Here is a 22,811-nt window from a genome sequence, read left to right as displayed (position 1 = left end):
ATAGTATTCTCTCCCTCCCTCCCATAGTATTCTCTCCCTCCCTCCCATAGTATTCTCTCCCTCCCTCCCATAGTATTCTCTCCCTCCCTCCCATAGTATTCTCTCCCTCCCTCCCATAGTATTCTCTCCCTCCCTCCCATAGTATTCTCTCCCTCCCTCCCATAGTATTCTCTCCCTCCCTCCCATAGTATTCTCTCCCTCCCTCCCATAGTATTCTCTCCCTCCCTCCCATAGTATTCTCTCCCTCCCTCCCATAGTATTCTCTCCCTCCCTCCCATAGTATTCTCTCCCTCCCTCCCATAGTATTCTCTCCCTCCCTCCCATAGTATTCTCTCCCTCCCTCCCATAGTATTCTCTCCCTCCCTCCCATAGTATTCTCTCCCTCCCTCCCATAGTATTCTCTCCCTCCCTCCCATAGTATTCTCTCCCTCCCTCCCATAGTATTCTCTCCCTCCCTCCCATAGTATTCTCTCCCTCCCTCCCATAGTATTCTCTCCCTCCCTCCCATAGTATTCTCTCCCTCCCTCCCATAGTATTCTCTCCCTCCCTCCCATAGTATTCTCTCCCCCCCTCCCATAGTATTCTCTCCCCCCTCCCATAGTATTCTCTCCCCCCCTCCCATAGTATTCTCTCCCCCCCTCCCATAGTATTCTCTCCCCCCCCTCCCATAGTATTCTCTCCCCCCCCTCCCATAGTATTCTCTCCCCCCCCTCCCATAGTATTCTCTCCCCCCCCCATAGTATTCTCTCCCCCCCCTCCCATAGTATTCTCTCCCCCCCTCCCATAGTATTCTCTCCCCCCCTCCCATAGTATTCTCTCCCCCCTCCCATAGTATTCTCTCCCTCCCTCCCATAGTATTCTCTCCCTCCCTCCCATAGTATTCTCTCCCTCCCTCCCATAGTATTCTCTCCCTCCCTCCCATAGTATTCTCTCCCTCCCTCCCATAGTATTCTCTCCCTCCCTCCCATAGTATTCTCTCCCTCCCTCCCATAGTATTCTCTCCCTCCCTCCCATAGTATTCTCTCCCTCCCTCCCATAGTATTCTCTCCCTCCCTCCCATAGTATTCTCTCCCTCCCTCCCATAGTATTCTCTCCCTCCCTCCCATAGTATTCTCTCCCTCCCTCCCATAGTATTCTCTTCCCCCCCTCCCATAGTATTCTCTCCCCCCATAGTATTCTCTCCCCCCCATAGTATTCTCTCCCCCCATAGTATTCTCTCCCCCCATAGTATTCTCTCCCCCCATAGTATTCTCTCCCCCCATAGTATTCTCTCCCCCCCCATAGTATTCTCTCCCCCCATAGTATTCTCTCCCCCCATAGTATTCTCTCCCCCCATAGTATTCTCTCCCCCCATAGTATTCTCTCCCCCCATAGTATTCTCCCCCTCCCATAGTATTCTCTCCCCTCCTCCCATAGTATTCTCTCCCTCCCTCCCATAGTATTCTCTCCCTCCCTCCCATAGTATTCTCTCCCTCCCTCCCATAGTATTCTCTCCCTCCCTCCCATAGTATTCTCTCCCTCCCTCCCATAGTATTCTCTCCCTCCCTCCCATAGTATTCTCTCCCTCCCTCCCATAGTATTCTCTCCCTCCCTCCCATAGTATTCTCCCCCTCCCATAGTATTCTCCCCCTCCCATAGTATTCTCCCCCTCCCATAGTATTCTCTCCACCCCTCCCATAGTATTCTCTCCACCCCTCCCATAGTATTCTCTCCCCCCCTCCCATAGTATTCTCTTCCCCCATAGTATTCTCTTCCCCCATAGTATTCTCTTCCCCCATAGTATTCTCTTCCCCCATAGTATTCTCTTCCCCCATAGTATTCTCTTCCCCCATAGTATTCCCCCCCCATAGTATTCTCTCCCCCCTCCCATAGTATTCTCTCCCCCCTCCCATAGTATTCTCTCCCCCCCTCCCATAGTATTCTCTCCCCCCCTCCCATAGTATTCTCTCCCCCCTCCCATAGTATTCTCTCCCCCCCTCCCATAGTATTCTCTCCCCCCCTCCCATAGTATTCTCTCCCCCCTCCCATAGTATTCTCTTCCCCCCTCCCATAGTATTCTCTTCCCCCTCCTATAGTATTCTCTCCCTCCCTCCCATAGTATTCTCTCCCTCCCTCCCATAGTATTCTCTCCCCCCCTCCCATAGTATTCTCTCCCCCCCATAGTATTCTCTCCCCCCTCCCATAGTATTCTCTCCACCCCTCCCATAGTATTCTCTCCACCCCTCCCATAGTATTCTCTCCCCCCCTCCCATAGTATTCTCTCCCCCCCTCCCATAGTATTCTCTCCCCTCCTCCCATAGTATTCTCTCCCCTCCTCCCATAGTATTCTCTCCCCTCCTCCCATAGTATTCTCTCCCTCCCTCCCATAGTATTCCCTCCCTCCCTCCCTCCCATAGTATTCTCTCCCTCCCCCCCCATAGTATTCTCCCCCCCCCATAGTATTCTCCCCCTCCCATAGTATTCTCCCCCTCCCATAGTATTCTCTCCACCCCTCCCATAGTATTCTCTCCCCCCCTCCCATAGTATTCTCTCCCCCCCCCTTGGTATTCTCTTCCCCCATAGTATTCCCCCCCCCCATAGTATTCTCTCCCCCCCATAGTATTCTCTCCCCCCCATAGTATTCTCTCCCCCCCTCCCATAGTATTCTATCCCCCCTCCCATAGTATTCTCTTCCCCCCTCCCATAGTATTCTCTTCCCTCCCTCCCATAGTATTCTCTCCCTCCCTCCCATAGTATTCTCTCCCTCCCTCCCATAGTATTCTCTCCCCCCCCCCCTGGTATTCTCTTCCCCCATAGTATTCCCCCCCCCCATAGTATTCTCTCCCCCCCATAGTATTCTCTCCCCCCCTCCCATAGTATTCTCTCCCCCCTCCCATAGTATTCTCTTCCCCCCTCCCATAGTATTCTCTCCCTCCCTCCCATAGTATTCTCTCCCTCCCTCCCATAGTATTCTCTCCCTCCCTCCCATAGTATTCTCTCCCTCCCTCCCATAGTATTCTCTCCCCCCCTCCCATAGTATTCTCACCCCTCCCATAGTATTCTCTCCACCCTCCCATAGTATTCTCTCCACCCTCCCATAGTATTCTCTCCACCCCTCCCATAGTATTCTCTCCACCCCTCCCATAGTATTCTCTCCACCCCTCCCATAGTATTCTCTCCACCCCTCCCATAGTATTCTCTCCACCCCTCCCATAGTATTCTCTCCACCCCTCCCATAGTATTCTCTCCACCCCTCCCATAGTATTCTCTCCCCCCCTCCCATAGTATTCTCGCCCCCCCTCCCATAGTATTCTCGCCCCCCCTCCCATAGTATTCTCTCCCCCCCTCCCATAGTATTCTCTCCCCCCCTCCCATAGTATTCTCTCCACCCCTCCCATAGTATTCTCTCCACCCCTCCCATAGTATTCTCTCCCCCCCTCCCATAGTATTCTCGCCCCCCCTCCCATAGTATTCTCGCCCCCCTCCCATAGTATTCTCTCCCCCCCTCCCATAGTATTCTCTCCCCCCTCCCATAGTATTCTCTCCCCCCCTCCCATAGTATTCTCTCCCCCCCTCCCATAGTATTCGCTCCCCCCCCTCCCATAGTATTCTCTCCCCCCCCATAGTATTCTCTTCCCCCCTCCCATAGTATTCTCTTCCCCCCTCCCATAGTATTCTCTTCCCCCCCTCCCATAGTATTCTCTTCCCCCCCTCCCATAGTATTCTCTCTTCCCCCCCTCCCATAGTATTCTCTCTATCTCCCTCCCATAGTATTCTCTCCCCCCCCTCCCATAGTATTCTCTCCCCCCTCCCATAGTATTCTGGCGTGGGCCGGCTTCAAGACAGGTAAGTAATTATGGGATATCGGCGTATAACACGCACCCACGATTTCCCCCCTATTTTCAGGGAGAAAAAGTGCGTGTTATACGCCGATAAATACGGTATGTTCGATGACCGAAAATGCCCACATTTACAATTATAATTGACAGAGAGCCTAGATGGAAGAAAGTAAAAGGTAGGTGAGGTGCAGTGAAAGGAATAAGTGCAGGCAAGCCTCTGTGAGGAGGTCACTCCAACCCTAGATGGAAGTGCTCAGTCCCAGGATAAATATTTTTCAAATTTCACCAAAACATTTGCATAAGAGGAATATGTAAACAGAATAGTAAACTAATTAATTAAGTGGAAATAGTTGCCCCATAGAGCAAAAGTATACCAGGAAATGCATTGGGAAAGGGTATTTTCGCAGATGTGTTCATGACCACATAGTACACATACATTTATCAAGGTAAAACAGGTGCTCTTTTGGAAGAAAAGAGCTACATTTTGAGACAGTCTATTGGTTTCCATACTGATCACTCTTTATTTGGCACACGTTTTCCCCTTGTTAAATTCCCCCATAAAATTGTATTTTAAATTGGTTTCCATTAATTAATTTTGTATTCACCGGCTTTTTTCGTATTGAAGATTATGGTACAGGAGACCTCACTCACTAGGCTATCAAGGTGAACCGGATCCGGGCAGGGCAAGGCCAGGCCCAACGTAAAATGTATGAAATAAAGTAGTGGCTCAGGCACTCAAATTGATGGCAAAACCGCAGCTTTATAGGAGCACAACACACAGCAACGTTTTGACCTGAGCTGGTCTTTGTCAAGCTCAGTGATGTTATAGCGCAGTTTGAGGCTGTGCTCCAAGACCAGTTCACAGAGGTAGAAAAGTGGGTCACAAAAAACAAACTCTTCCTAAACACTGACAAACTATCACAATGATCTTTGGAACAGTACCTAAATTACACAAATTACAAAATTCCCATCTATACATCAGAACAAAATCAAATATCACACTGACCGCAGTCTACACTTTCAAATACTTATGTATGTTGTTAGACCCCAATCTATATTTTGGCCTCCACATAGAAAAATTGGCATCTAAACTTTATCCAAAACTAGGTGCCCTGTACATAAACAAATCCTGCCTAAGCCCTTCAGTAAAGGAAAAGATTGTACAGCAAATGTTGCTGCCAATCATTGATTATGGGGATGTAATATATGCACCTGCACCGCAAACCCAGCTTAATACATTGTGTAGCTCGCTCTGCCGCTTTGTGCTACAATGTAATTACATGACCCACCATTGTGAAATGCTAAAAGGACTAAACTGGCTGTCGCTGGAATCCAGACGCACCCTTCATCTTTGTTTAAGAGCTTTTCTGGGAAGCTCCCACCCTACCTGAGCAGAATGCTCTCCCCGGCTGCAGCGTGGTCTCTCCGGTCGTCTTTGCATGTTGGGGATGACAGTTACCTCCATATTATAATGTCTCATGAAACACTAGCTGAGCGTGTCCAGCTATAAGCTGCAGGCTCGTGCTCTCCAGTAGGCCTGAGGCTCCAGAATCCTCATATTTGTGGGGTCTTCAGCCCCAGACTGGTCTCTTTTTAATGCTTGTGTGTTCCCCTGTTCAAATATACTACGATGAGGGCCAGATGGTCTGTTTACTAGCTGTAAATTAGTGTTTATTCAGGCTCAGGACCGGAGCTGCATGAGATGGCTTCCTTTCAGCTTGACGGTCCAGCCCCGCCCCCGGTTGATATATTTCTTACCTGTTCTAGGTAAAATTTTGTATATATTGTGTATTCATTTTGTTTTTGTATTTTATTGTACCCTATTGTATCAATGCAATGTTTTGTGGACCCAGGACGTACTTGAAAACGAGAGAAATCTCAATGTATCTTTCCTGGTAAAATATTTTATAAATAAAAATAAAGAATAATAAAATTCATTTATTACATTACAAAAAACGAGAAGAGGAGAACCCCGAGATTGGATAACATTCTATTAATCCCCACTCAGGTCTGATGAGGGTTATCAGCTACACCTTGCTGAAGAGTCCCAAGAAGGCCAACACAATTGTTCGGGATTGCTATATCTCTTTTTTGTAGAGGGAACTTGCCAGTATCTGAACTGCCCTCATTGGTGGAATCGGTCTGATATGCAAATGGTAAAGGTTCTCTCTGTAATGGAATAAACATTTTTGAGACGTGAGCAGGGACTAACCGAAGGACTAGCTATAGAGGTTTCTCTGAGAGTTCTCATTTTCTTGTTTTGTTTTAATACACTTACTTATTGCATCCTTGATATATTTAACTTTGCTGCTTATTCTGATTGCTGGCTGAACATCATGGGAAATGCAGTTGACAAACGTTTTAGTGCCAAAGATTAGTCTTGGTGAACTTGCTATACTCTATCATTCAACAGAAAGGATACTGGTGATGCATGGGTTTAGCAGTATGTATATTGTTGGGCCTTGGAAGTAATATTTTATTACATCAGTTTTGCAGAAGATATACAATATCTTCAATTTATTAAATGTATTTGTTTTTTTCAGGTGCCCGTGAATATCATGTGCAGTTTTTCAGTAACGAGCCAGAAAGGGCATGGATACATGAGAAGCGCATGCGGGAGTACAGAGGCCAAAAACAGTATGAACAACTGTTGGCTGAAGATGCTGCAAAAGCTGTCAATCAATCAGATAAACTCAAGGTGCCATGATCTAATAATGCTCATTTCATTACAGTTGGAGATAAATTGTGGCCTAATAGTAGATAACAATTTGATGTTGCTGCTTAAAAGAACACATTAGGGTCAAGAACACAAACATGTATTCATGGACAGGGCCGGCCCAAGACTTTGTGCTACCTGGGTCCAAGGAAGAAATGCTGCCCGTGCACCACCAAAACCAAGGCCACAATGGTTGGCTCTGTCACGCTACATGAAGTGATTGGCAGGAGGTGGAGCGCTGTGTGTTCTCCTCCTGTCGGGCACCCACAGCCCGGTTATTGTAGCACTGACTGATGCACCCAAAGGTGACTCCCTGTGCCATCTTATGGTATTGCAGACCCCGAGTGTGTAGTGTCTGTGTTTGTGCAGTTGATGCAATATGTGTTGTGGATGCAGTGTCTGTGTAGTGTGTGTAATGGGCATAGTGTCTGTGTAATGCATGTAGTGGTTGTAGTGCCTGTGTAGTGGGTGCAGTGTCTTTGTGATGGGTGCAGTCGTGTAGTGCATGTGGTGTGTGTTGTGCATGCAGTTGTTGAGTAGTGAGTGTGTGCAGTGTATTTATGGTGTGTGCATGGTCTATGTAGTGTGTGGTGGGTGCAGTGTCTGTCTTTATGTAGTGTGTGTTTATGTAGTGCATGTTTGTCTTTTATATGTAAAATTGTTTATTCCCCCTTTCCAGCCTCTACAAATAATGTACTATTTAGTGAAGTGTCCGGCAGTGTAAGCTTCCCCTCCGGCAGCAGGTTTCCAACATTTGAACAATCTGTTAATCTGTTAGAATATGTATGCCTATTCGTGTAGAACTTTATTACTGCATTTCAGACTTGCTCCAAGTTATTGTATCTGAATTGCTGTGAATAAAAGCGGTTTGTTTATGCAGTGAAATGTCCTTTGAATTATATGTATTAATTAATCACCAGAACAATACAGCTTTACTTAGTGGTATTGTTACCTAGATGGTATGCCTGCAATCTGGAGGAAAGAAAAAGTTAACATTGTCATTTCAGTCAGTATGTCTCTTATGGCTGTCAGATACCATCAAGATGGCACTTAAGTTGAATCTCTACATAAATAATGCTTCTCACTATTGCTATTGGTGCAGCGCGTGCGCAGAGCTCTCAGTGCTTCTTTAAGGTGAAAGTATTGGATTGACCTGAGATAATTTTAGTGATTCTCTGCGTAGACAAAGCTTGACACCAGAACGATGCTGGATGAAAGATACACATATTCAGACTTCCCACTCCAGGGACACTCCTCTAACCAATCCAAGTTCTATTCCTATATGTTTTTTTGAGGTTTCTAGCCCTACTGTGGCCAAGTCTTAGGGCTGCTCTGGGAGGTCCTGGGGAGGACATAGTCCAAGCAAGGAGCAAGTGGTCTGCATCTCTGGTGGGTGCAGACCACAGTTATCGGTCTCCACGGTCTTGCACTCACTAAAGAAACCGTATTCTGGAGCAGAACTGGAACAGAAGTTAGAGGGAAGTCTGAATCAGAAGCTGAAGGGAGAATGAAGCCGGGTCAGGAGGGAATGCTTGTACAGAGGGTGGAGCTGGGGTTTCAGATGACTGTAATTTTATATGTTTGCATTGAGAGGTGCTGGTTGTGTAATCCACAACATGTAGTGTGACTTGTATATTGCCTCTACAACAGCTAATATAACCTGCAGCCGGTTACCCTTCACTCTCCACTCTGTTCAGTTGGTTACCCTTCACTGTGCCAGTAAAGCCAGATACTGCTCATTCTAATGGGCCTCCTCCATTGGAGCAAACTATACGGTGTCGGGGAGGAAGAACCTCAGTACACACTACATACAACCAGCAAACCTTTCACGCCACACAGCCTGCACACCCTCACAGAAGCATACACTATGGAAGGGACAGAGAGTGAATAATTTTTGCATGATGTAATACATATGATTTGTAACATTGTATATAACTTCTTTTTTGTGTGTTAGATGAGGAAGCCAAGGCCTCAAAAGGAACGTGTGCAGTGGGAAATTGGCATTGCTCATGCAGAGAAAGCACTTCGAATGACAAGGGAGGAAAGGATAGAACAGTACACTTTCATCTATATAGATCAAGAGACCTCCCCTGAACCTAAAAAATCAGTAGGAACTTGCAAAAGAAGTCGGCGGTCCACATCAAGTAGTGAGGCAGAACATGCACGTCCATCTGACGTTGTCTCTTCGCCACCAAAGCAACCAGCAGCTCCTGTAACCACACTGTCTCCGCTACAAGACATTAAAGACTCTTCCCCTGAGCCCAGGAGGCAAAGTCAGAGAAAATTGATTCAGGAGACAGAGCAGCAGTCACCTCCACCACCACCACCAGAACAACAACAACAACAACAACAACAAACACCACCGCCACCACCACCACCACAACCTGCACCAGCCAAAACAGCATGGAAGACCGCTGCTGCTCGCAAGTCAATTCCTGCTTCAGTTTTATTACACAAGGGTACACTAGACCTGCAAAAGTGCAACATGTCCCCGGTGGTTAAAATTGAGAATGTTCTAGCCTTGCACAATGCAACGTCTGAGGGTTTTGACCAGTTCATATACACAACCAAGGTAACCGGCAACAGGCTTCAGTGCTTTAGTTGCATAAATTGTGAATGCCAATTGCTCAGTGCTGTTTATTAAATTTTGTTTTGTTACTCCCGTACAGGTAAGTTAATCCAAATAACTTGCTCTTTATTACATTGTAATGTTCTAGATTATATAAAAATATTAATTGAAATCATTACACTTTACTTCCAGTTGTGCTAGAAAAGTAATTGTCTGTAAATGACAAAAGTACAAACATGGTGTTAAAAATTGTTACAGGACACTAAACCATTTAGGTGTACCATGTCTGACTTGAAATTTTTATGGTAAAACTTAGAAACCTAGAATGTGATGGCAGATAAGAACCATTCGGTCCATCTAGTCTGCCCAATTTTCTAAATACTTTCATTAGTCCCTGGCCTTATCTTATAGTTAGGATAACTTTTTATGCCTATCCCACGCATGCTTAACTCCTTTACTGTGTTAACCTCTACCACTTCAACTGGAAGGCTATTCTTTGCATCCACTACCCTCTCAGTAAAGTAATACTTCTTAATATTATTTTTAAAACTTTGCTCCTCTAATTTAGGACCATGTCCTCTTGTTGTGGTAGTTTTTCTTCTTTTAAATACAGTATAGTCTCCTCCTTTACTGTGTTGATTCCCTTTATGTATTTAAATGTTTCTATCATATCCCACCGTGTCTTGTCTTTCCTCCAAGCTAAGTTCATTTAACCTTTCCTTGTAAGTTTTATCCTACAATCCATGAACCAGTTTAGTAGCCCTTCTCTGAACTCTCTATCTAAAGTATCAATATCCTTCTGAAGATACGGTCTCCAGTACTGCGTACAATACTCCAAGTGAGGTCTCACCAATGTTCTGTACAATGGCACGAGCACTTCCCTCTTTCTACTGCTAATACTTCTCCCTATACAACCAAGCATTCTGCTAGCGTTTCCTGCTGCTCTATTGCTCTATTGTCTGCCTACTTTTAAGTCATCTGAAATAATTATCCCTAAATCCCTTTCCTCAGATGTTGAGGTTAGTAGGGTATCAAACATCCTATTATCTGCCGTTGGGTTTTTACGTCCAAGATGCATTATCTCTCGTGTATCAACATTAAATGTTAGTTGCCACAACTCGGACAATTTTTTTAGTTTACCTTAATCAATTGCTATTTGGCTTATCCCTCCTGGAACATCAACCCTGTTACATATCTTAATATCATCAGCAAAAAGATATACCTTACCATCAAGACCTTCTCAATATCACTAATACAAATATTAAAGAGAATGGGTCCAAGTACAGATCCCTGAGGTACCCCACTGGTGAAAAGCCCATGCTTTGAATATACTTCATTAACTACAACCCTCTGTTGCCGATCACTGATACATTCCCTAATCCAAGTCTGCTCACCAGTGTTTAAATGGACTCTGTGTAGGCACTGCAACTGCTTCATCTCATTGAAGTTGTTCTAGTGTTTGAAATACCTTGGTGTCATCCTTCCATTGGGTGTTAAAACTGTTTTAATTTTATAAAACCCAAGATCTCCGCTGTGAGGAAAAAAACAATTAGTTAAGTGTAAAGAAGTTTTAAGATGCCATTTAATTACTTAGTATATACAGTCTAAGTTTTGACAGGTGCTATGAGGAATGCCTCATTTCTAGGTGATAACATAAAATTATGAAAAAGAACGTAAGGGGAAAAACTAAATTCTGCTGTAGGATACAACGATCAGGCTATTCTGTCTTTTGAATTTCATTCTTTATGATTGCATATTCAATACATTTGAGGACAATAGTTTTCCTGTCCTTACAAAAGAAAACTTCTAACATGCTTAACCAAAATATGCCTTGCTTATGATCTTCCAGCACATGGAGATCTCAAGCATGGTCAGTGGGTGCCTTAGAAATCTTGTGGACTAGAGTAGCCATAAGACTAATAAGCACCTTTGGTTTCTTCAGAGGTCCAAGGTATTGTCTTTGGGTTTGTTCCTTCCCCAAATATACTTCCACAGCTATTCTTTAGATGTCAGTACCTGGGCACCTTCATATTGTTCTCCTCTCTCCGTGATGTCTGCGGTTTGCTCTTCAGTGCCATTTTAAGCTGAAGTAACACTATTTTAATAAATAAAACCCCCACATACTTATATGAATATTAAATATATGTTGGCATAAAATCAGTACAAAAAGGGAAAGCAGTGTAGTGTGATGATTATTGGACTTGTGTTAAAGTGTACTTGTTGTGGTAATACATATATAAGTGTGTGTATGTTGTATATAGGTCTTCATGCATATTATGGACTCTATATCTGTCATGGGAAAAAGTACACCCTCTTTGAATGATCTAGTTTTATGTAGCCGGACATAACCATCATCTCTGTTCCTTAGCAGGTTATTTTTGTTAAATCATGACAAGGTGTAATATGTCATGTGTTGTTCATCTGAGCTTGTATTTACCTAATTTTTGGACTTGCTAAGGAACAGAGATGATGATTGTGTCCTGATATGTAAAACCATAGAATTCAAAGAGGGTGTTCTTTTTCCCATGATTGTGTATGTATGCATATTTATATTTGCTGCATACAACAGCTTTGAAACACAACTCGGGAAAAGCAAGTCTTATGCTTGACTGGTTTTATCTTTGTTTAACAATGTATTAATTCTACACTGACTTCAGGTGGAATGGGATTTCAGTCACTATTTTTCCCCACCATAACGTTCTTGAGATAGATAGATATGAGAGACCGATATGTAGGTAGATGTGCGTTTTTTTTTTGTTTTTTTCTCTCGTCCTTGTTCACTCTTACTGTACCCATCATTAGTTTAATTTAGTGTATTGAATGCAAAAATAAAAATCATTGTGACCTTTGTTCTATTTAATAATGAGTCGGTTCTACTGCTATTTATTTATTTTAATATAACTTGATTGCAAGTTTTATGTTCAGAATACAGCCAGTTCAGCAGTGAGTCTTATTAAAATTTGTTTATGGTGAACTATTCCTATTGTATACATTTGGAAATACTATGTACAAAGTGGATGCAGATCATCAATGTCTTATTTGTATTGTTTTTTACTTATTTTTAAGGGAGTTGGTAACAAGACTGAAATCACAGTTAAAGCAGCAGAAAAGGTGTCTGCACCCTCCCCCATTGCGAAGACTGAGAAAACATCTGCACAACATACACCAGCTCCCGAAAGCTCATCGGGGGCCACAGGTAGGCACTCTTTGAAACTGCACGTGTCTGCCCCTAACACAAGCTCCCCTACTGCCAAAGTGAAAGTGAAAGGGGGAGGGGGGAAGAGACTATCCTGTCCGCCTCGGAAATCTATAAACTAAAATGGAGAGAGAACATTCCCCCATCTCAGTAATTTTGTCTTTAAAAAAAAAAAATGCGCTGTCACCCCTCTGATATTTTTGTTATATGCTGCTTTTTGTGCAATAAACAATACAAAGATAAAAAGGCATTGTTTGAATGGATTTTCTGTTTTAATTCGTTACATGTAAGTAGTTGAGGTACAATAAGCTATAGTCATGTTGAGAAACAGTAGATGTGGGTTTGGGAATGGAACATTAAACTTGTGTATTCTTTGAGGGTTAGATTTGGAGAGAGGTTATATATCATCTCTTTGATCTTTGATATACATGAACACAAGTGACTTAATTATCTGTTTTATTAAAAAAAAAAAAAAAAGCACGATAATGGTCTCCAGAATGCACCTCTCATCCTTGTATGTATATTAATAAATTCAATGCACATACAGACAGAATTTTTTTTTTAACGTCTTTTTGCTTTTCATGACATGCAGTTTGACATATTGGGATCAGTTACAAAATGTCAAAAAAATTTAAAATGCGTAACAAAGTTTGCAGTTTTATTATGTTTATGAATGCATATGCAAGAATTTGGACAAAATTACTATTGTATTCTAGATACTATGCATACAATTTCTGCTCATAATATAGTACATTGCAGTGATTAGATAAGAATTTTACCCCTTAATGGCAGTGGACGTACAGTGTAAACTTCTCTTTCCATTAGCACTTGGTGGCAAAGCACTTACACTGCTAGCAGTAGTAATTTGAGACTGGGGAGACCAAGTTAATTGTGTACGTCTTAAAAGTCTGAAGATCGTTTTCTTTTTAAGATACATTACAGTCCAAAGGCTATTCCGCATGAAACGTGGATCAGTTATTCAGCATAAGGCTGAATTCTTTTAATCCATGTTAATAGAATGTATATCTGCAGAGATAACATGCACTTGTTTTCCCAGCACAACTGTTATAAAACTAGAAAAGCTACAATTTCTGGGGAAATTGTGTGAAGTGTTCTTGCCTCCACCAGTAGTCAACAACTGGAGTGGGTGGAGTGGCTTGAGTAACTGTTGTGTGGTTGGAGTGGCTGGAGTAACTGTGGAAAGGTTGGACTGGGCAGAGTAACTTGATGAAACATTGATTAGCTGTATTGTTGTAACATTGTATGTTACTGTTTTTCTGTTACAGGTATAACGAATTGACTAACATGGAAATAGATTTATTAAATGTGAAAGTGCTCACTTTTGTGTTATCAAAACTGTAGGAATGACCGCAGTTTAGAGAATGTGTTTCATCTAGCAGCCTCTGTGTTCTGGAACACTCTGCTGGCTGCTCACACACCTGGGTTCCTATGGCAACTCACTCTACTACAGCAAGGGCAGAGAAGAGCGGTTAAAAACAAACTGCACAAATTGCTCACTTCACTGGCGGTTGCCATCTTCAAACGGTCATAGTTTAAAAACTATAAATCCTACACTGAGGAGCTTTATATTGTGAGAATCACAAGACCCAGACATGCATTTTGATGTAGTATGTCTCTGAAATATTAAAAATGAAGGCACAGTCACAGTTTAGAAATTGCCCTTCAAATTCGAGGTGGCTAGAGTGGAGTTTCAATGAATGTCAATGGACGGCGTGAGTTGCAAACAAATGGTCATATTGTGAAAACTTTCAGGACTATGGCTTAGCCGTGGACATTTCTAGTGGCAGCAGGGATAGCTGAACGTTTTGATATAAGATTTGTGTAGATGGGCTTGAAAATAAGGGAGTTGTGGCAGTTTAGAAATCATGTCCTGATTTTTCAGCTCACACTCTAGCTTTTGTCAGCTTACACTCTAGTTTTGAACATTCCACCATTCATTCCTATGTGACCAATTTCGCCACAAAAACGACGATATTTCGTGAACCATTCGGCGAAACGTTCCACAAAGTAATAGCACACCGATCAGGAACAATCCGCACGTTTTGGTATATTACTATCTATGTAGTGTAAAAACTGTGGGAGGAGTTAGGGTGGTAAATGTGGCTATAATAATATATATGTGAGATAATAGTAAGTGGTCTTGCCATGCAAGAACACTTAATAAACATACAAAGTTCATAAAACACCTTAGTTTGACTTGCACTGCAAATGTATGTACACACCATAAACACCTTACCTTAAAGGGTTATTGCATGCACCATGACAACTTCAGTGATTTGAAGTGGTCATTGTGCAAGTCTGTATGTGCAACCTTATCTAATACTCTGCATTTACTGAGCTACTTTATATTACGGTAAGAGATGTAACTCCCACCTCCAGCAGCTTCATTAGTATGTCATTAGCCAGCTGGGCCGCCATCAGGGGGTGACAACCGTGACAGTGACACTGCTCTGGCAGTCCCGGGCCCCACTTTCCCTCCCTGCACACATAGATAGCGAATATCGCTATCTATGTGTGCAGCCGCGGGCCCCCCGGCTTCCTGTTACCGCAGAGGGGGCCCAGGCAGCACACAGCCTCTTCTCTTCTCCTCCCTGCTAATAACTCTCGCGAGACCCGGTTGCCATGGCAACGCTCCGCGGGTCTCGCAAGAGTTATTGGAGGAGAGAAGAGGAGAAGCAGTGTGCTGCCTGGGCCCCCTCTGCGGTAACAGGAACCCGGGGGGCCCCACCATGCCACCGGACCACCGGGGATGGAATCTCCCCCCTCCCTAGACACAGGTAAGCAGGGAGGGGGGAGAAACAATTTAATTAATTAAAAAAAAATGTTTTTTTTAAATAATGTTAAAATGCCCCCCTCCCCCTCCTTATTGGACATTTACACACACACACTACATACACTGACACAACACACACACACACACACACACTACATACACTGACACAACACACACACTACATACACTGACACAACACACACACTATATACACTGACACAACACACACACACTACGTACACTGACACAACACACACACACTACATACACTGACACAACTCACACACACTACTTACACTGACACAACACACACTACATGCACTGCCACAACACACACACACACTGCATACACTGACACAACACACACACACTACATACACTGACACTACATACACTGACACAACACACACACACACTACATACACTGACACAACACACGCTACATACACTGACACAACACACACTACATACACTGACACAACACACACTACATACACTGACACAACACACACACACTGCATACACTGACACAACACACACACACACTACATACACTGAAAAAACACACACACTGCATATACTGACACAACACACACACTACATACACTGACACAACACACACTACATACACTGACACAACACACACACTGCATACACTGACACAACACACACACTACATACACTGACACAACACACACTACATACACTGACACAACACACACACTACATACACTGACACAACACACACTACATACACTGACACAACACACACTGCATACACTGACACAACACACACACTACATACACTGACACAACACACACACACTACATACACTGACACTACATACACTGACACAACACACACACACACACACTACATACACTGACACAACACACACTACATACACTAACACAACACACACACACTGCATACACTGACACAACACACACAAACTACATACACTGACAAAACACACACTGCATACACTGACACAACACACACAAACTACATACACTGACAAAACACACACTGCATACACTGACACAACACACGCACTACATACACTGACACAACACACACACTACATACACACTAACACAACACACACACGACATACACTGACACAACACACACACACTGCATACACTGACACAACACACACACTACATACACTGACACAACACACACACTACATACACACTAACACAACACACACACGACATACACTGACACAACACACACACTGCATACACTGACACAACACACACACTACATACACTGACACAACACACACACTACATACACACTAACACAACACACACACGACATACACTGACACAACACACACACTGCATATACCAACACAACACACACACTGCATATACCAACACAACACACACTACATACACTAACACAACACACAATGCATACACTAACACAACACACACTGCATACACTAACACTACACACACTCTGCATACACTAACACTACACACACTCTGCATACACTAACACTACACACACACTGCATACACTAACACAACACACTCTGCATACACTGACACAACACACTCTGCATACACTGACACAACACACACTGCATACACTAATACAACACACACTGCATACACTAATACAATACACACACTGCATTCACTAATACAACATGCACTCTGCATACACTACACACTAACACACTCACTGCATCCACTATACTGACACACACTCTGCATTCACTACACTAACACACACTCTGCATCCGCTACACACTAACACTCTGCATTCACTACACTAACACACACTCTGCATCCGCTACACACTAACACACTCTCTGCATTCACTACACATTAACACTCTGCATTCACTACACTAACACAGACTCTGCATCCGCTACACACTAACACACTCTCTGCATTCACTACACATTAACACACTCTCTGCATTCACTACACTAACACACTCTCTGCATTCACTACACTAACACACTCTCTGCATTCACTACACTAACACACTCTCTGCATTCACTACACTAACACACTCTCTGCATTCACTACACTAACACACTATCTGCATTCACTACACTAACACACTCTCTGCATTCACTACACATTAACACTCTCTGCATTCACTACACATTAACACACACTCTGCATTCACTACACATTAACACACACTCTGCATTCACTACACATTAACACACACTCTGCATTCACTACAAATTTACACACACACTACATTCATTACACTGACACACTCTGCATTCACTACACCCTAACTACACACTCTGCATTTATAACACACTAACACACACTCTGCATTCACTAAACTATGCACACACTCTGGATTCACTATACTGACACACACTCTGCATTCACTACACTAACATACACTCTGCATCAACTGTACACACAGCATCCACTACACAAACATCCTGTATTCACAGTACACACACTACATCCACCACAAATTGAAACATTCTGCATTCACTATACACAGACAGTGTCTAATACACACAATTCATCCACTACAGACACTGCATCCACTAAACACATTTCATCTAGTACATACAAACACTACATCCACTACACAAACACACACTACATCACTGTACACACACTACATCCACTACTCAAACACACTCTGCGTTCACTATACACACTGCATCCGCTACACTAACACACTCTGCATTCACTGCACAAACAGTATCTAATGCACACAAACACTACATCCATTACACACATTCTAATTCACTTCCACTATACACACCACATTCAGTCCCGCATCATTGTCAGCGGACTAGGTAGGGCGTGGGCTGGCCCAGGAGGGAGGGGGAGGGGTGGGGGGGAGGAGGGGGAGGGGTGGGGGGGAGGAGGAGGGGGGGGGGGGGGGCCCAGACCTTGTGCTTTGTCAGGGGCCCCAAAATTTCTGATGGCAGCCCTGTTAGCCAGCCCAGAACAAGGGTTCCAGGCTAGTTAATGTTAATTCTGTTCATATTCTTTGCACAGAGGGTTGTTCATTGGCTGAGAGAGGTCGGGTGATGCTCTTAGCCACTGCAGTTGGCACAAAGACTCAAAGCGGTGGAATCAGCATCCTGCTTCTGCAGCTCTGAAGAAGCCAGTTGTGCAGTCACCAAGCATCATGCCCAAATAAGAGGGCAAAGGTCTTCTTTGAAGTAGTAGGGCACATAGATCTGTAAAGTTTACCATTACACTTCAATGTGTATAGGGAAAAAAACAAAATACTTTACCACTTAATTTGGTTTTTATTCCCCTCCCCCCAAAACTCACAGGGGAACAGTAAATCTGTGAAAATTGGATATTTGAAAACTAAAATTGGCATGCCTGTAATTATCCCTGTAACTTCAAAAATCTGTCTGTTTTGAGACGTGGGTTATTGCAGTACCCGGCTGCAGTTGCTGATTTCATATCTGTGGTTTTACTGCTGGAGAATGAACAAGATTTGTGAAATTCCCCATGAAAAGTAAAATGTTTTTACTTCCTTAAAGGACCACTCTAGTGCCAGGAAAACATACTCGTTTTCCTGGCACTAGAGTGCCCTGAGGGTGCCCCCACCCTCAGGGACCCCCTCCCGCCCGGCTCTGGAAAGGGGAAAGGGGTTAAATCTTACCTTTTTCCAGCGCTGGGCGGAGAGCTCTCCTCCTGCTCTCCTCCTCCGATCCGCCTCTTCTCCTCCCCGTCGGCTGAATGCGCACGCGCGGCAAGAGCTGCGCGCGCATTCAGCCGGTCACATAGGAAAGCATTCATAATGCTTTCCTATGGACGCTTGCGTGCTCTCACTGTGAAAATCACAGTGAGAATCACGCAAGCGCCTCTAGCGGCTGTCAATGAGACAGCCACTAGAGGAAATAGGGGAAGGCTTAACCCATTCATAAACATAGCAGTTTCTCTGAAACTGCTATGTTTATGAAAAAATGGGTTAACCCTAGAAGGACCTGGCACCCAGACCACCTCATTGAGCTGAAGTGGTCTGGGTGCCTAGAGTGGTCCTTTAATATATATTTTTGTTTTGTGCTTGTGGATTCTGTGACTGCTAGTAAAGGAACACTATAGTCACCTAAATTACTTTAGCTAAATAAAGCAGTTTTAGTGTATAGATCATTCCCCTGCAATTTCACTGCTCAATTCACTGCCATTTAGGAGTTAAATCACTTTGTTTCTGTTTATGCAGCCCTAGCCACAACTCCCCTGGCTATGAACCTGTAACTCTTCATGTTGTTAGACTCAGAAAAGCAAGCAGTCTGCTGACATCGTTAGAAGTGGTGGCCTGATTCAATCACAGTGGGTCCCCATAGGATTGGCTGAGACTGACAAGGAGGCAGATCAGGGGCAGGTCCAGCATGATTCAAACACAGCCCTGGCCAATCAGCATCTCCTCATAGAGATGAATTGAATCAATGAATCTCTATGAGGAAAGTTCAGTGTCTGCATGCAGAAAGAGGAGATACTAAATGTTTGGATGCATTTTAGGCAGCCATGACCCAGGAAGGATCTCTAGCCATCTAAGGAGTGGCCAGTGAAGTTATCACTAGGCTGTAATGTAAACACTGTATTTTCTCTGAAAAGAGTGTTTACAGCAAAAAGCCTGAAGGTAATGATTCTACACACCAGAACAAATTCAATATGCTGTAGTCACCTAAATTACATTAGCTAAATAAAGCAGTTATGGTGTATAGATCATTCCCCTGCAATTTTACTGCTCAATCCACTGTCATTTAGGAGTTAAATCACTTTGTTTCTGTTTATGCAGCCCTAGCCACACCTCCCCTGGCTATGACTGACAGTCTGCATGAAAAAAAAGCTGGTGTCACTTTCAAACAGATGTAATTTTCCTTAAATAATTGTATCTCAATCTCTAAATTTAACTTTAATTACATACAGGAGGCTCTTGCAGGGTCTAGCAAGCTATTAACATAGCAAGGGATAAGAAAATCTTAATTAAACAGAGCTTGCAATAAAGAAAGCCTAAATAGGGCTCTCTTTACAGGAAGTGTTTATGGAAGGCTGTGCAAGTCACATGCAGGGAGGTGTGACTAGGGTTCATAAACAAAGGGATTTAACTCCTAAATGGCAGAAGATTGAGCAGTGAGGCTGCAGGGGCTATACACCAAAACTGCTTCATTAAGCTAAAGTTGTTCAGGTGACTATAGTGTCCCTTTAATCTCAGCAGACCACGTTTTGCAAAGGTTTAGCTTTAAAGCCGTAATTCACTCCTTTTAATACTTGTCACGTAGCATCCAGAAAATGAACTGAAGACCTAGACATATGTGACATGTCATATTCTGACTTGCTGTTATTTATTTGTACTAGTTGTGTAGAAATTATTATTATAGGCAAAATAGGTTTTTTTGTTTTGTTTCGTTCTCCCCCATCCCCCATCTTTATTTATATTAAAAAACATTGTATTCATAGTATTTTATAAATACATTTACAGGGTTATTCACTAAAGTGAATTTAAAATTTGAGATTATGCCTCAGAGAATTGTTGAGACTTGGAGACTTTTTTCCAATTCCATTATTTTACCTTGAAAATTAAATCCACTTTGAATTCTTGCTTAAGTGAATAACTGATGGGGTGGAAGAAGAAAGCCCTATCTGTCTTGCAGCAGAAGTACCAAACAAAAGCATCAGTCCAAAATGCATGGAACCTAGGCCTTGGTCATGGGGTTAGTTAGAAAGACAACAAGCAGTTTATTTAGACTTGTTATGTCTTATAAGCTTACTTAAAGGATAAACACACTGATTTTGTAAAAGCTTACAAAAAAACCTGAAAAGATGATTTATTGTATCTGAATATGGCTTTGTGTGCTGTACTATACCGATATAGAATATTGCGCATTCAAATTTTCACCCAGTGTATACATTATCCCTTGCTGTTCATCACATGCCGAATTCACTGGGACCAAATGATTTCTTGTATAAATATTAAGCAGTCCTTTTGTTTGAGGGTGCAGAATCTAGATGGAATTTTTATTTTGGATTGCTTCTGAACTACATCCCCCATAGTATTTAACCAGCTTTTTCTTTGGTTGTTGTACAACCATGTAGCTTCTTTTTAGTCAGTACTGTTTTTAGCACTGTAGTTTCCCTTTGTAGCTAAAAAATGTTAAACCAGTTACTAATTTTATCTTCATTTTTCTATTGGATGAATTTATGGATCTGGGATCTGTTCACCTTTTGGTTATTTTACACTTTTTTTTTTGTAAGGTCCATTCATTGTATGGAAATGTATAGCATCTGTCATGTAATAGGCTTTGCAAATGTTACTGAAACTTGATGCTTGAAATTATGTGAAAGCTGTAATGAAATGGGGGGGGGAGGGGGGGGGGGTATAATCAAATTACAGTTTTGGGGGGGGGGGTATAATCAAATTACAGTTTGGGGTGGGGTATATAATCAAATTACAGTTTGGGGGGGGGTATATAATCAAATTACAGTTTGGGGGGGTATAATCAAATTACAGTTTTGGGGGGGGGTATATAATCAAATTACAGTTTGGGGGGGGGGTATAATCAAATTACAGTTTTTTTTGGGGGGGGGGGGTGTATTTCCATACAATCGTTAGTAATAAGATATAATAATCGGAAATAAGAATATACCAGGCCACTTATTTTTTAATTCTGTCACTATCATTACTCCTTTTGGCCCCTGTGCCTTTTGCTATTAAATCCCTTCACATCAATGACCATCTTAATTCTGCAATGTGTTTAAAACTTTTTTCATTACATTTTTTATTTTATTTGTTAGACAGTAAAATGTTATTTAGCAGAAAAAATACATTATGATTTCTTACAGTTGCATGCATCTCTTAGAGTAGACGTCATCTGTACATCAAGTAACACATTTTTGTATACATTATGTGGGATAATGGTTTTAAATACAAAACACATCTAAATTATGACACATGTTAAGTGCGAAATGATATACTGCATTTTATTGTTTTTCTGTTCTGAAAACAATAGAGGTAACACGTAATTAACAATTGTGAGCACGATTCTAACAAATGAGCAATGATCAGGAATATTCCAATCTACCTGACTGCCTTTCTTGTACTTTGTTTATAAGTAGTCATTCAGGTTTTAACCCAACTTTATATTTTAGCAGTCAGGGAAGTTTATTCTTGTCTGATTTTTTTTATTTTTTCCAATTTTTTTTTCTTCTTCTAGTAAGTAACTAGAAATCTTGCTTTTTTCTGATTGGTTAAAACACTCTGGCGCCACTCCATATACAACTTTGAATTCAAATGCCATTTTTTTTTTTTACTCTTTTTCACTGGCACAAATGTATCAGTGTTGTAGGTTGTTTTTTTTTTTTAGGCATAGTTTATATAATCTGTTTTGCTTTTCTTTTCTCGTCGGTTTCATCTCATCTGTTGCATCTTTTGCACCCTGTCACTTTATGAATGTTCACGATTTTCAGTGATGCTGTGTATTTATCAATCTTTCCCTCACTTTTTGGTAGAATAGGGTTATGATTCATTCCGCTTTATCACCATTTACCGTTCTTTTCTGAAATTGACAATTTGCTAAAAAATTTGAAAAGCCAAAACTTTAGACCATTTAATAAATATGAACAGTTTAGGGACCAAAAATAAAGAACACTTTTCAAATTACTTTGATAAATCCTCCATCATAGTTTCATTTATCTTTTTTTTTATTTTATTTTTTTTATATAATTTTTTTTTTTGGTGTATGATTTCT

The 22,811-nt window shown here is 42.3% G+C and overlaps 1 protein-coding gene across 2 annotated transcripts in view; it reads left to right on the top strand.

Moving 5' to 3' along the window:
- Window positions 1-22,811, top strand: part of NSD3 (nuclear receptor binding SET domain protein 3) — a 139,314-nt gene that overhangs the window by 35,852 nt on the left and 80,651 nt on the right. For both annotated transcript variants that reach the window (XM_063448423.1, XM_063448422.1), the window contains exons 4-6: window positions 6,362-6,516; window positions 8,489-9,106; window positions 12,170-12,299. In XM_063448423.1, coding sequence (XP_063304493.1) covers window positions 6,362-6,516; window positions 8,489-9,106; window positions 12,170-12,299 — 903 coding nt within the window. The remainder of the gene's footprint in view (window positions 1-6,361; window positions 6,517-8,488; window positions 9,107-12,169; window positions 12,300-22,811) is intronic.

Source organism: Pelobates fuscus, chromosome 3 (genome assembly GCF_036172605.1).
Source record: "Pelobates fuscus isolate aPelFus1 chromosome 3, aPelFus1.pri, whole genome shotgun sequence".
NCBI classification, from domain to species: Eukaryota; Metazoa; Chordata; class Amphibia; order Anura; family Pelobatidae; genus Pelobates; species Pelobates fuscus.
The sequence above is the reverse complement of the archived record's forward strand: the minus strand, read 5'-3'. Positions and strand labels throughout refer to the sequence as shown.